The 14,189-nt window shown below is 45.8% G+C and overlaps 1 protein-coding gene across 6 annotated transcripts in view; it reads left to right on the top strand.

Moving 5' to 3' along the window:
- Positions 1-3,544: 3,544 nt before the first annotated feature.
- AUTS2 (activator of transcription and developmental regulator AUTS2) overlaps positions 3,545-14,189 on the top strand; it is a 1,093,480-nt gene continuing 1,082,835 nt past the window's right edge. For 4 of the 6 annotated variants that reach the window (XM_054693590.1, XM_054693593.1, XM_054693589.1 and 1 more), the window contains exon 1: positions 4,697-5,005. In XM_054693590.1, the coding sequence (XP_054549565.1) occupies positions 4,697-5,005 (309 nt within the window). Of the gene's footprint in view, positions 5,006-14,189 lie in introns of all 6 variants that reach the window. The other 2 variants (XM_054693588.1, XM_054693587.1) reach the window with 2 other exon arrangements.

Below are 14,189 nucleotides of genomic sequence, written 5' to 3'. Positions count from 1 at the left end.
GAAGTGCATATATCATAATAGTAAAGTTTGGTGAAATTTTCACAAACTGAACACACACCTTCAATCATCACGCACATCAAGAAAGAGGACATGACCAACTCCCCAGATGTCCTATTTATGCTCCCTCCCAGTCATTAGTTCCCTTCTAGGGCAACTCTCCTGACTTCAGATAACATACATGAATGAGTTTTGCCCATTTTTCTACAAAACCTACTCTTGTGTGCATCACTTCTTTCACTTAACATTATGTTTCTGAGGTTCATATATGTCAGTACATTTAGAAGAAGATACCTTATTCACTACTGTACAATATACTGTTATATGACCACATCACCAATTTTTAAATCTATTTTATTGATGATGAATATTGCTCTTATTTCCAGTTTGGAAGTTATTATACATAACTTTATGTATAACTTTTTATTATACATAACTTTGGAAGTTATTATACATAAGCTCTGTGTTGTTTAACATGTATCTTTTGGTATACTCTAGGAATATTCCTAGGAAATAAATTGCTGGGCCATAGGGTTTTCATGTTTTAACTTCAGTAGGTATTGCCAGTTTTCCAAAGTGGTTGTATTCTATACATAGGATTTGACTTCTTGAGGAATCATTACAATGAAAGGCATCTCAGCATAACCATCAAGAGAACAAGTTTTGGTGTTACTTAAACCAACTTCAGGTTACCACTAAATAGATTTGTCACCTATGCTTAATCCTCAGTCTCAGTTTTCTCAGCCGTAAAATAGATATAATAAAACCTTTCTCAAATTTTATGAGAATTAGATGAGATGTTATTTTTAATGCAACTTAGAAGAGTGCCTGGCACATACTAAGTACTTTGCTTATTATATAATGGTTATTAATCATTAGCTCTAGGAACATAGACAATACGAAGAATTAGAAATAAATAGTAGAGATATAATCCACAAACAATTTTAATTCTCTGATGGAAGAAAAGTGAAACTGACCCAAAAGGCATTACCAATTCCAGTGCGCATTACACTTGAACCCTGAAAAAAAATCATTTAAACATTATCCCAAAATGCATTTGCAAATTACTCTTGCCAGAGGCAAGGTTCTTGCATGCAGAGCATTACCATCCATTTCCTCCCCTACCAGACATTACTCTTTAAAGACAAAACTGCCAAGGGCTACTCTGGAAAGTCACTAATATTATACTTTTTATTATATTTGCCAATTTCACACCTTCCTCAACCCAACCCCCAAAGTTGTTGAAAATTGACAGTAATTGCAACTTTAGTCCCGAGTTTTCCTTAAAACTTACCAGTATCTAAGGCATCTTTTAGTCCTGAAACTCCTAAAAATGAGTCCAGATCTTTGCATTAAGTTATAAAGAACTTGCCTTGTTTTGTAGGCATGAGCTTAATAACCTTAGCGTGGATTTCAGCAGCAGTTGGGAAAGTAGCCTAGAAGTTAACCCAGAAGTTATACTCTGTACAGAGATACTGTTTTAGCTAATTGCTCCAGGGGCAGCAGGTGCAGTTTTCTTAGGCAGGTAATTTTGGAAGGTGACACCATGTTCCTAATAAATTGAATCAGATTCCATGTATCTGTCATTATTCTCAAGAAATAAGGCACACAATGTACTTGAAAAGATGTCACCTTTTGAGAAGGCCAGTGGTAGACCTGAAAGGGAACTTTTTGAACATTTAATTGAGCCTCTTTGATTTACAGATGAGAAAACTCCTTATTTCAGAATCTTGCCTAAGGTCAAATGGTTTGTTCTCTGGACAAGCACAAAGCTCAAGTGTTATTCACAGTTCAGTGATTGCTCCTCTTTGCTCTTGCCTCTGGCCTTCCACCATCCTCTCACCCCATCCTGTTCTCCAACACGATTTCATAAAGATCCAGATCCGGGATCCGGAATTGGGGGAAGCTGAAGGAGTGTGACAACCATTAAATTGTCAGGGAAGTGCAAGAGGCAAGGGATGCTCTTCTCCGTTTTTGTTTACCACTGTATTCCTAGCACCTGTGCCTTGTATACAGACCCTGGTAATTGTTAAATGAAGAAGCGAATGAATCAATCTTGGGTGTCAGGTTGCCATATATTTACTGTTTTATCTACCACCTCCACACTAACAGAACTTGAAAACTGATATTCTAAGGAGGAATCATGTGGTACTCGGCTCATTGTGAACAATTCAAAAATGTCAGTTCGTTTTCCTTTTCTTCCTTTGCAAGGACAGGATACTAGGGGGTAAGGTAAGGCATGACGTGCCACGGTGTCTCTGTGCCTGCACAGAAAGTGAAGCCGGTGTCTAACAGGCTGGCGTCTTCCTTATCCGAACTGATCAATTTCAGTGTCCCGAAAAAACGCAGTTATTTTATGCACAGAGGCTGGTCGCTTTTGTTGATCGATTCTGGGCTGCAGTCAGCTCTTGACTGCAACTTTTTATAAGCATCAGCTGGCTACATTGCGGCAGGAGGGGGCAATGCTAGGAAAGCAGGGAAGACACCCCCACCCCAAACCCCACCCCCCCAGCCCCAATAAAGGAAGCCAGTGCAAGCACGGAAGGCGTTTTGCTGGTCTGAAGGGATCGCCGTCTGGAGCTCCCTGGGCCTCTCCAGCCCCGCCCCCTCGCCCGCGGAGGTTCAAGTTCGACCCCCCGACGCTGGGTCTCCAGTTCCCTTCCTCCAAGCCTCGGCGTCCCAAAGGGGACCGCCAGAAGGCGAGGGGGGGCCCGGAGATCTCTCGGGCGCAGGGTCACTGGGCCACGCGTGCGTGGTGCTACCACGTGGGGGAAAAGTTTCCAACTTTGCCCGCAGGCGCTCCCCATCCCCCCCACGGAGCAGAGGCCCGCGCTCGGGCACGCTCTCTCTTTCCCGTGCCCCCCGCCACGCCCCCCACTCTCAGAGAAGGCCCCCCCGTGCCCAGCCTCTGACACGCCTCCTCCCTTCTCAAAGCAGGCCGCCGAGGGAAAATACCGGGGGGGGGGGGGGGTCCCGAGAAGGCGGCCAGGGAGCCTCTGGCGGGCCTGGCCTCAGGGGTGGAGGCACAAGTGTCCCGAGAAGCGCGCGGGGAGCGCGCAGCCGGGGGAGCGGCCCAGACAGGGCGCCGCGGCCCGCCCGAGCCCCCGGCGCGACGGGTGGGATCCCTCAGCGGCTTCCACCCACCCCGCGCCAGTTCAGTCCGGCCGCCGCCGACCCCACGCGGGCCGCCCGGCGCGCCCCCAGCTCTCCAGCCGCGGGTCCCCGCCGCCCCCAGTGCGCAGGCCCGGCCGCCCCAGCGCGCATGCCCTGGGCTCGCGAGCGCGGCCAGCCCCCAGCCTTGTGCTTTCTACACACTCTACAACTGGGGAGGGGGCGGGGGCGAGGGAGCCCGGCCGACCACGTGATCCCGCCGGCCGGGGCCGCGGGGGCGGGAGCGCGCGCCGAGCGAGGCGCGGGGCGGGCGGGGGCGCGGGCGGGCGGGCGCGCGCGCGCGGGGCTGGGCTGAGGCGGGCGGCGGCGGCGGTGGGCCGGCCGCGGAGGGGGAGGAGCGGGAGCTGAGCGAGGCGGGCGGGCGGAGGATGGGGCCGTGCCCGGGCTCCCGCTGCAGCCGCCGGGGGACACGCCGTGCACCCTCCGGCTCGGGGCTCTCACGGCGGCGGCGGCGGCAGCGTTAGCGGCGGCGGCGAGAGCGGCCATCCCGGCGCTTCCCGGCCGCGCTGCTCCCTCGGGCTGGGCGCGGAGAGGCGGCGGCGGCGCCCGGCGTCCCTGCTGGAGATTTCTTTCTGCTTTCCGCGTCGACGGGCTCCCCCCCTCCCCGTTTCGAGGCAGGGTGACCTCTTCTCCGGGACTGGGCGCCCCTCTTTTCTGAGGAGGGGGCGGGGGGCCGCGCCAGGGGCCGCTTCTCCGCTTCTTTCATCGCCTCGCCTCCCCCTCCGAGCCCGAACCGCGAACCCCACAACTGCCTCAGCATCCTCTGCCCTTCCTCCACCTCCCTCGCCACCGCTCCCAGTTTCGCCCTCTCCCCCGCCCCCCCCGAATTATTTCATTATTATGCGCCCCTCTCTGGGGGGTCTGGTCCCGCTCGGGTCGCTCGGCAGCCGGGGCCTCCCCTGGATGCACCTCTTAAAAATTCTGGAGCCGGGGAGTGAGTTTCCTCCGCGGCGTGTGTGAGAGGCGGCGGGGGTGTCTTCCTGCGCGAGGGGCGGGTGAAGTTCATTGCCCCCCACTTTCCCGCGACCTTTCCGGACCCGGGTCTGGAGCGGGGAGGCCGGCGTTTTCGGGGGCGCGGCGGAGAATGGCCGCGGGGAGGGCTCCCCGGAGCCTCCCAGTCTCTTGATCAAAGCATTCCGCTATTCTGATTTATTGCCTGCTTGGTGAGTTATTTTTTTCCCTCTAAAGGAGACCTGTGTGTTCAGCCATTACTTTGCTCGGCGCTGCTCCCAGGCGTCTCCGACCCCCGGGGCTGTGCGGAGCCCCGCACTTGGGTCCTCGCCGCTCGCCCTCGCCCCGTCTCTCCTCCCTCTCCCCGCCCCTTCCCCCTTTTCTTTCTCCTCTCTTTCTTCCCCTCTCTCCCTTCTTTCGGCCGCGTCTCCCCCGCGCCCTCGTCGGGGCGGAGGGAAGCCGAGAAGGGGGAGGGAGGGGTTGGTGTCAATTTTTTTGTGTGGCCGCGGCCGGAGCCTGTGGCGGGCGGGCGGGCGGGCGGGCGGGCGGCGAGCGGGGACCCCGGCGCGGCGGAGCCATGGATGGCCCGGCGCGGGGCCATGGACTCCGCAAGAAGCGGCGGTCGCGGTCGCAGCGAGACCGGGAGAGGCGCTCCCGGGGCGGGCTGGGGGCCGGCGCGGCCGGCGGCGGCGGGGCCGGCCGGACCCGGGCGCCCTCGCTCGCCTCGTCGTCGGGCTCCGACAAGGAAGACAATGGGAAGCCCCCGTCCTCCGCCCCGTCCCGGCCCAGACCCCCGCGGAGGAAGCGGCGAGAGTCCACCTCGGCCGAAGAGGACATCATTGATGGATTTGCCATGACCAGCTTTGTCACTTTTGAAGCGCTGGAGGTAAGGGGGACCCCCTCCCCCCGGTTTCCCTTTATGCACGACCCCACTCGGCTGCGCCCGGCTCTGCTGCCGCCCCCGCCGCGCGCGGGTCTGTCTGTCTGTCTGGGCTGGCTGTCTGTCTCGGCTGAGGTCTTATTGTTGGGGGGGGCGAGCTGGGGGCGCGGGCAGACGGGCGGCAGGAGGGAATCGCGGAGCCGTGCCTGGTCTGCTCGTTCCCTCGTTCTCGCTCGCCTTTCCACGGCGCCCCCTCCCTGCACCCCCTCCGCAGCAGATGGGCAGAGAGAAAGGGGTTCGGGCATCACAACAATGCACCCCCCTCCACGGAGAGCTCTGCCCCTACTCATTCCTGCTCTCCCTCCCCAATCATGGCTTCTTGGCTGGTGGAAGTCTCTTTGCTGGGTTTGGGGCGCCTGTGGACTGTTCTCTGTGTGCTTTCTACAGAGCCATATGTCCGTGTGTGTGTGTGTCTGTGTGTGTGTGTGTGTCTGTGTGAGTGTCTGTGTGTCTGTGTGTGTCTGTGTGTGTGTGTCTCTATAGTATATACCTTTCTTGGGTGTCCTCAGGAGCGGAGATGATGGGGTTTTGTGGTTTCTATGCTTCCCTACCTACCCTGCCCCCCCCCTTTTTTGGTGAAGCTGGGGAAGGGGGCGTTTTCTCCTGGTTGGGAGAAAGGAGGGAGGAGGGGAGAGGAGAGAGGAAAGGATGGAATATCTTTCTGTATTCTTGTATTCCATATGGGGCTGGGTAGCAGAAAGGGTTAATTATAATATCTATACACATACATAGCCACATGTGTGTGTGTGTACATGAGCAATTTGGTTAAAGGACAGAAAAAGGTGCACCAGGGAGGACTGATGGGCGGAAAGAATAAAATCCTAGCTGCTATCTGAAGGGCTTGTCACCCAATTGTCCCTCTTCCTTTTTTTTTTTTTTTTTTTTGGTGTGTATGTGTTTTCTTTTTCTTTTTTCCTTTCTGATTGGCTTTGTGTGTGTATGTGTGTGTGTGTATCTTTATTCCTTGGGCACCTGCAGTGTTGATTTGCAAATGCACATTTTCCTGCCAGCTAACCAGTTCCTTGGGGGGTGGGGGGAGCGAGAAGAGGGAGGGGCTACGGAGAGACTGTCCAAAGGTCTGGGGAAACTCTCTTTTCCTGGACAGATCTGATTTGGTGCTGGCATTGGTCATTGGCCTCTATAAACGCAGCCCCCCCTTTTCCCTCCCCCTGCCTCCCTATCCCCACCCCCAACACACCACATGCACTCACACAAGCAGAAGGCTTTGAGATTCTGCAGAGTTGGTCCAGCTTTCTTAAGCACAAAGCCAAGATAGGAGTTGGTTTCTAGCCTTTCATACACCTGATATGATGGTTTGAGGTTCCTGAAGGAAACTTTTCCCTTTCTCTTGGTTTTTTTTGCTGTTTATTATGGTATTGTTTGCAGTGCTCAAGTGCAAGCTTTGTTAATGATAGCTTAAATCTCACATGCAGTAACTGTACAGGTTTAGATTGCTGGTTCTGTGTGTTTAGGTGTCGGGTTTAAATATCTTTAAAAAGAAAGCCTTTCTGCCAGTGTTGTTCTTTTCAGTTTGAACTGGTTTTTTTGTTTTGTTTTTCTTTCTTTTTCTTTTTCTTTCTTTTTTTTTTTTTGGTTGGTCTGCAGCTGCTGGATGGTGGCCATTAGTTGGGGAGGAAAAGAGGGTGGTGGTGGTGGTATTGGTGGCCATAGATTTGGATGCTGGTGATGAAATAAGTTCCCCTTTGGCTCTAGACCTGGTGCTTTATTGGCTAATATGGCTCTTACATGATTTTTTTGAGTGTTGAGGCTCAACGTTTATTAGGATAATTCTAACTCTTGCTTAAACTTTGTAAGGTGTGAGGGTAATGTACAGTGTGACCTTTCTCTCTTTTGCTCCTATGTCTCTCTCTTGCTTTAAAATAGGAATTGAAATGGCAGCATGTAACCTAAAAGAAAATGCTACCTAGAATTTGGTTCATCATTGCTACCTGTGGTATCAGTATTTATAAGAACTGATTACAAGTGGTTCTGTTTTGTGATGATTAGCCTTGGCTGCTGTGTGGCCCCTCTTAGTAAGCAGAAGGGGCCTGCAGATCTTTACAAGTAAGTTTGAAGGCCAAGTGGAGATAGATTTAACTTACAGTTTTTGATGGCCTTATTTGTAATAAATATAAGTGTTTGATTATATTTAACTGGACTTCTGATGTATATATGTAACTTATGTGGCTTTTGAGGGGATAAAAAGTGCCCATTCTTATTTCCTTTGGGCTTAAAACACTTTAAAATTTTAAAGAAGACCCAGTTGAAAATGTGCCATTCCCATTCCATTACCTGCTGCAGTGATTTTTTTTTTTTGGGGGGGGGTACTTTTCTAGATTGAAAATTCAGGTTACATTGGTTAGCTAAAAACTTTGCCACCTTCATATCTAAATATCCTTTATGTGTTCAGATATCCTTTATGTGTCCGTGTGAAATCTAAAAAGTCTAACTTTACAAAAAAGTTTCCCTAAAACTTTATAGGAAAAAATTTATCATGCATAGCGAGGACAGGATAACAAATCCAGTATTCTCAACACTCAACTTTTACTACTACCAACTGGTGCCTCATCTTGTTTAATCTATACCCCATCTACTCCCTTGTCCTCCCTCCCCATGTGATATGAGAAATAGTAATGGCTCAATTAAAAATCCCCGGAGCCCCTAAGTATCATTATGACACCTAAATAAATTAACAGGTTCCCTAATACCATTGACTAGTGTGTCAGTGTTCACACTTGAGAGGTCCAACTTTTGCAGGAAAGCTATAAATAAACTTTTTTAGATTAAAAACACAGTGGGGAATAAAAATTATCATGTATATCTGGTTCCTTGGGAAAAAGTCGATCTGTTTGTACCTTGTTTTGTGTCCGCGCTGAATGGTTAAAAAATGTGTGTAGTGATTATTGGAATAAAGTCTCTGGTGTCCCACTGTACTAAGTCTGGGCGATTTTTGGTCACCAAGAAATGCAAGGACTTACTAGGACACAGACACGTTAAACTCTGAACATGGATAGAAATGTATGTTCCAGGAGTGCTTGTAATTGTTAAGAATATTAGCTGCCAAGAGTAACCCTAAATACTATGTTTTTGTGCTTGTGTTTAGAAATTAAAACAGTTGTTCCTGTGTGTCATCAAGGCTGCTGCTGCTAAGATGTTGTGATAAGAAACCAGAAATGTTGACTTGCATGGCTAGGCGTATAGCTTATGCTGGCACATTGTGGTGTAGTGTGCTTTGGGTGTTAATGGATATATTTGATCCATGATTTTGTCCCAAATAGCTGATTTTGGCTTCCCTTTTAAATAAGAGACTTCTAACTCATAATGACATGTGCTAAAAAAAGTTCCTGTCTAACTCTTAACTTTACTTGAATAAAGATAAAAAATGTGTCTAATGAGAACCTGCATTTTTATGTTGATTTTTTTTTCATTGTTGTTGGAATCTTATTTAAGATGATGAAAGCTTTGGGGTTGTTTGAGAAGCCCCACACTTTACAGGCAGGAAAACTGGCTGAGATAGTTTCATATTCTCCAGGGACACTTGTCTTGAGTAATTGTGCCCTAAAGTTCAAGTATGTGATGTGTGAAGAGTCTCATGATAGAAGATAAGAGGGTAGGTGAGGAGGCTAAAGTTGAACGCTGTGTTCTTTTCAATAGACACCTCAGAAGCAGCATTACCATTTGGATATTGTTTTATTTGGATATACTTTGAATGACAGATTGAAAGTGAATCTCCTGCTATCATGCTTCCTTTAAAAGGAAAGTGCTTCTAGCAAAATGTGAGTGGAAATGTGGGGTTCTAGTACTGGCATTTCATCCTTATGTGGCAGTCATACTGCTTTTCTATTCTTACTTCTTTCTGTGGAGTATGGATTGGGAAAGCACGTGAGCACCAAGGCTAAAAATTTGACTTTGCAACTTCATTAGTTCCCCCCTCCCCCATGAGTGTGGGATTTAGGGCAGTCTCCTTTTGTATAGCTCACCAAAGTAAGCAAAGATGAAATTGATGGGATTAGCAGAGGCCAGTTGAAAATTTATAGACAAGAGGCCAGTTGAAGCATTGTAGACTTGTGAAAATGAAGGAAGACCCATTCCTGGTGGGTAAAGAATCAAAACAAATCTTTCATGTGGTCTTCATTTCCAGGGCTTACCCATATATCAGTAGGGTAAATAGGCTGTACAGAATTTGGTATAGCTTTAACATGTTATTTTAATCACTCTGATAGTTTATTGTGGTCAAATCTCACTTATTCATTTGTTCAAGAATGCCATTAATCATGTTCCTTGTATCAGTCACCAAATATTTATGGAGTGCTAGATATGTGCAAGGCACTGGAATGAAACCTAAAATGTGTGTAACATTTTGAAGGCTGTGCAATTTAGTTAATAAAATTAAGTCTAGCACCTATGAAATAATTTTGAAATAGGCTCTCAAATGCCTAATACCAGCAAACTGCAAGACATTTTCAGAGAAGGGTTGGTGGGATAGGCAGGAGTGTTTGCCAGGGTTTTATAGAGAAGGTTGAGAAGGACTGGTAGAAAGGAGTAAGAAATTGTGGAAGTAAATGGTGCTTTCGAGGGAATCAGGAGACCTGTGGAGATCCATGTTCCAAGCTCGATCATTCTAACTACTTCAATGACCTTGGGAAATTATTTTCTAAAAACATCATTTTTCTTCGACCACTCATTGGCAAGTTTAGAGTTGTTGAAGAGCAAAGGTGCCATGCTGGAAGGGAACGTAATTCTCATAGGTTTTTGTTCCTGGTCAAAAATATGTGATCTGCCCTCAAATAGTTTTGAAATTTGATGGACTAGACAAAATTAAACAAAATCAAATGGACTTATTCTGTCAGAATTAAAACTTTTTATTTCGTATATACGAGTTTTGAACAGAGAAGGCGAATTGATGTGCCTGTTTCTTAAACTTCTTTGACCACAGGACACTTTCAGTCTTGGTTTTGCAAACCATTCTCCAGCGTGGGAAATCCTGGAAGAGATCTTCAGGTTTTCTCACAGATCTTGGTGATCTGTGAGTGTAGGGTTAGTGAGCTAATGATAGAAGACTTGCAAACTTGATGCTGAAGTTTAAAGTGGGAGCAGGGAGGAGAGTGTCAGATGCAGATGATGATTAGTCCACTTCTCTGCCTGCTCCCTCTTCAGGCCTGGCATCAGCCCCTTCTTTGATTGTTAGCATCCTCACCATGAGTTGAGTATTGGCGGGTGATTCTCATTAATAGCTCTTTCAGTGTGATAGGACCCCAATTCTGAATCCACCAACCTTCCCCTAGGCAGCATGTTTTATTCTGTCCTCTGGTTTTATGCTTTGCTGCTTTTTAGCAAGCTGGAGTAGAAGATTGCATGAGAAAGGAGGTTGACACTGATGTTAAAATAAAGCCTTCAAATTATCTTTTTCTCACTTGTGTATGAAATGGTAGTTCAAGAAAGGTCAGAACCCTTCTGCTGTTACATAACCAGGGAAGGCCTTAGAATTCTGTTTTTGTCACATTTTTCACTTTCTATCTTGGGAAGTTTGGGACTACAGAGTAAATGGGTCAGTTCCTGCATTTTACTTCTGAAAGTGTGCATAACTTTAGGTTCTAAGGAGTTCCTAAATGGTAAGAAAGTATGCAGGAAAGGAAAGGTGAATAATGGGCTTGCTTATGAATTCAAGTATTTTACTGTGCTTAATGAATTTCAGCATATAACTGTATAAAGCAGAGCATCAGTTCAGGAGTATTTATGTGAGGTGAGATTGAAGATTGTGATGATTCATTCAACTTTGTGTTAGTTGAAATGAACTATTTCAGTCCCCCCTTTTTTTAACAAGTGTAAGGATATAAATGAATCAGTAAATTAAAAAAAAATAATCACAAAGTTAGCAATGAGCTTTTGATCCTTTCTGAGAGTGTTGCTGTCTACTTTTCACAATTGAAAAGGGGTTAAAAAAAGAGGGGAGCATTTGACATGACTCAGGGAACATTGAGGGTGATGTGATAGATTCTGAGACTCTTTGGTATACACCAGTGCTAAATATTGTTGGAAAGAAATGGTGATGATTTAGTTTGGGATTAGAAATAAGGCCTCTAAACTGAGGAAATAATTGACGCTAGCTGTTAACGAAAGCTTACAAGATTTGGAAGCCTTTGGACAGAAGGTCCACAGCACTTCTTGGTGGAGGGTGTGTGTTTGCACACATGCCCACATGCAGCAGGTGGAGCATGGCAGGCTAGTGATTTTTACATTTTATGTTATTTTCCTCCTATGCTGTAATGGAATCTCGTTTCTTCTAATGTAGGCTAAGTTTGTTAAAGTGCCTTATACTGTTTTTTCCCTCTTCAAGAAACAACACCCCCCCCCCTTTCAGGGTATGGTTGAAACCTAATCTTCTGTAGCCATAAGAAAAACAATGGGATAGCAACTATTCATTGAGAAAGCTCTGAACAAATTCAGGTAGATTTGAAAATCTAGATAATTGAAGTGTGGAAGAGCAAGATGATAATAAATTTGGAGAAACCCAAAGCGGGAGTGAAACAGAAACAATTTGGTGACATTGTTAGCTGGACCAGAACTGTTTTTCTTATATTATCTGTTCCTGTTCTAGGAATAAATGAATGCAGATTTTTTTTCCCCCCTAGAAGAGGGGCATATGATTTAAGGCTGGTTGGATCCTCAGTTTGTCTTTGTCCTTCCCTGTCTGAGCTGTGTTTTTCCTCATTTCTTCTAATAAACCTTCAGGGTAGGGGGCATGCAGTCAGTATGGATCATTGTAAGGTCATAAAGAATAGGTCTTTTTTATGGGGTTAGTAACTGAGGAGGAGGAGTTAATTTCACAGTCTGACTTCCATTGCTTGCTTTGGAAGAGGCTGGGCAGGTACAGGCTTCTGTGTGTTAGTCTTCTTCAGGTCTCTGATTCCACCCTTTGCAAGGGAACCTGCAAAGCATGTGTATACTGCTTTCCTTGAAGGTGTTTATCTCACATTTTAGTATACTTGCCAGTTTCACCTTAGGGACCAGTTAGATTCCCCACCTACACACTGCATGCCTACCTCCTTCCCTTTTTCTTTTCTCCCTCCCTCCCTCCTCTCCTCTTTTCCTTTACTGAGGTAGAGGTATCAAAATTGTGAATGCAGTTAATAAAGGGTAGTGGGTTTCGGAATTTGGATAAAATGTAGAAATGTTAAAATCCCAAACTTTATTTCAACTTTATTTGAACAGTCTGTTTAAGGGATTCTGATGTTAGCACTATGAGGATAACTTGTTTGCAACAGTTTTCTGAACTGATAATTCATTGTTCTGATTTCTAATTCATATCTGAACTCAGAGAGTGCTGAACAAGCCCCACAATTACCAATTATATACAAATATATTTTTAAAGACTTTACTGTAATTTTGACTTGCCATTCTACTCAAGGTGCTGTACCTTCTCAGTAGCTTCAAAGCCGCCTGAAAAACCCAAATGCAAGGAAATAGCATCTCAGAGGAGAAGGGGAAAGCCCATAGCTTGTAAGTAATGGGAAGTGGCTAATGCAGGTTGGGATTCATTTTTGGCAGAAAGCCTTTCACTTTGCAGGTACTGTGTGATTGCTATTAACTGGGGCATTTTGAAATGTTGGACACAGAAACACAGCCTGTGAAGACAAATTGTGACTTTGGGTTATGGGGATGGAAATCTCGTTCTTTTTAGACTGCAGTGAAACTCTGAATCTAGGACAGGGTTTAAGTCAATGCCAGGGTCAAGTTGTAATAATCCAATTTTCCTTGAGGTCCCCACATCTTCCCTCTACTGCAGCATAACACTAACCTACCAACCTCCTCTTAGGTTCCTGCCGGGTTTCTGATGGCTGTGATATTTTGGAGCTTGAAAAGAGGAATTAAGAGAATCCAGTATTGCATTTATTCCTCACTAGTTTTACTGAAGTAGACTTTCATTTGCTAGGGTCTCTTTTCAGTTACACTTGCTGGCTAAAGGTTGTCTGGTGAATAGTTTTCCTTTCTAAGGTAAAGTTAAGAAAGTAACTTAAGAAATTAAAAAGTTAGGAAAAAAATACCTGAGGTTGAAGAGGTAAATGAAATAGCTGGACATTAGCTTATCACTTGTTTTCTAGCCACATACTAGAAATTCCAGTGTCACATTCATTCTCTCTCTGTGCATGTACAGTTGGCAAAAATAGCAAGGTCCAGGATTGTGCTGTTCTAAGACATTATTTTAAGTAAAATTATGCTTTCACTGGGGCAAAAGGGGAACAAGCATTTATTTGGTTTTGTGCCTTGTTGTGTATTGCAAACTTTGTTCCTTCCTCATTTGTTACAGTGATCAGTTTTATTATTTATGAAAATTACAGTTTGGAGATTAATGTGCAGAGCTGTGTCTTTAGATGCGGTTATGCTGAAGTTATGACCTCCCTTTTTTGAGCAGTCTTTTGATCCATTTTACTCCAGCCATTGTTGGTTGATGTGCTTTCTAAGCCCTGAGTGACATTAGAGACGCAGATGTTGTCTTTGGTGCTGTAGTTCTACCTCTCATTTTGTAAATGAAAACATAGCCCAGAGGGGTTAATTGACCCGCTCAAGATCGCCCTGGGAGTGTGGGGCTCTCTCTGTTAGTCAATGAAATCAGGAGACTGCCTCCTCTTAGTATTTGGATTCCCCAGGATTGGGAAAAGAGGGCTTTTGTTTATTTGTTTATTTTTCTTAAAATACTACAAATGAGCCCTGAGTACCCATGGTAAAGCTTCCCATTTTTTTTCTGTGAAATTTTCTGATTATTACTCAGTATCAAAACCTTTTAAAAGTGTTCTTATTTTCCTGAGTGTTTCACCCTGTAATTCCTTGGCCTTTCTCCACAGGTACATTAGTCTTTTAAAAATTCCCCTCCCTCTCCATAATGAGGATGTAAAAGAAAAGGTAAAGATTAAAGTGATGTTATGAGGGTTTTTCATCCTTGAATGTCCAGTGGAAAGATAAAATAATTGTTTGAATATAAAATGACCTTTATGTGGTCCACTTAAAAATCTTAATTTTTTTGATAAAACATTTTCTTCAGCTTGGCAATGCAGAGAAACTCAGTGCAACTTAACAGTAGAGAAACAAGTGAACTTTGGAGTATGATTGAATTGAAGACTCAACCAAACTT

This window comes from Talpa occidentalis, unplaced genomic scaffold (genome assembly GCF_014898055.3).
Source record: "Talpa occidentalis isolate TD23 unplaced genomic scaffold, MPIMG_talOcc4v2.1 talOcc4.12, whole genome shotgun sequence".
NCBI classification, from domain to species: domain Eukaryota; kingdom Metazoa; phylum Chordata; class Mammalia; order Eulipotyphla; family Talpidae; genus Talpa; species Talpa occidentalis.
The sequence above is the reverse complement of the archived record's forward strand: the minus strand, read 5'-3'. Positions and strand labels throughout refer to the sequence as shown.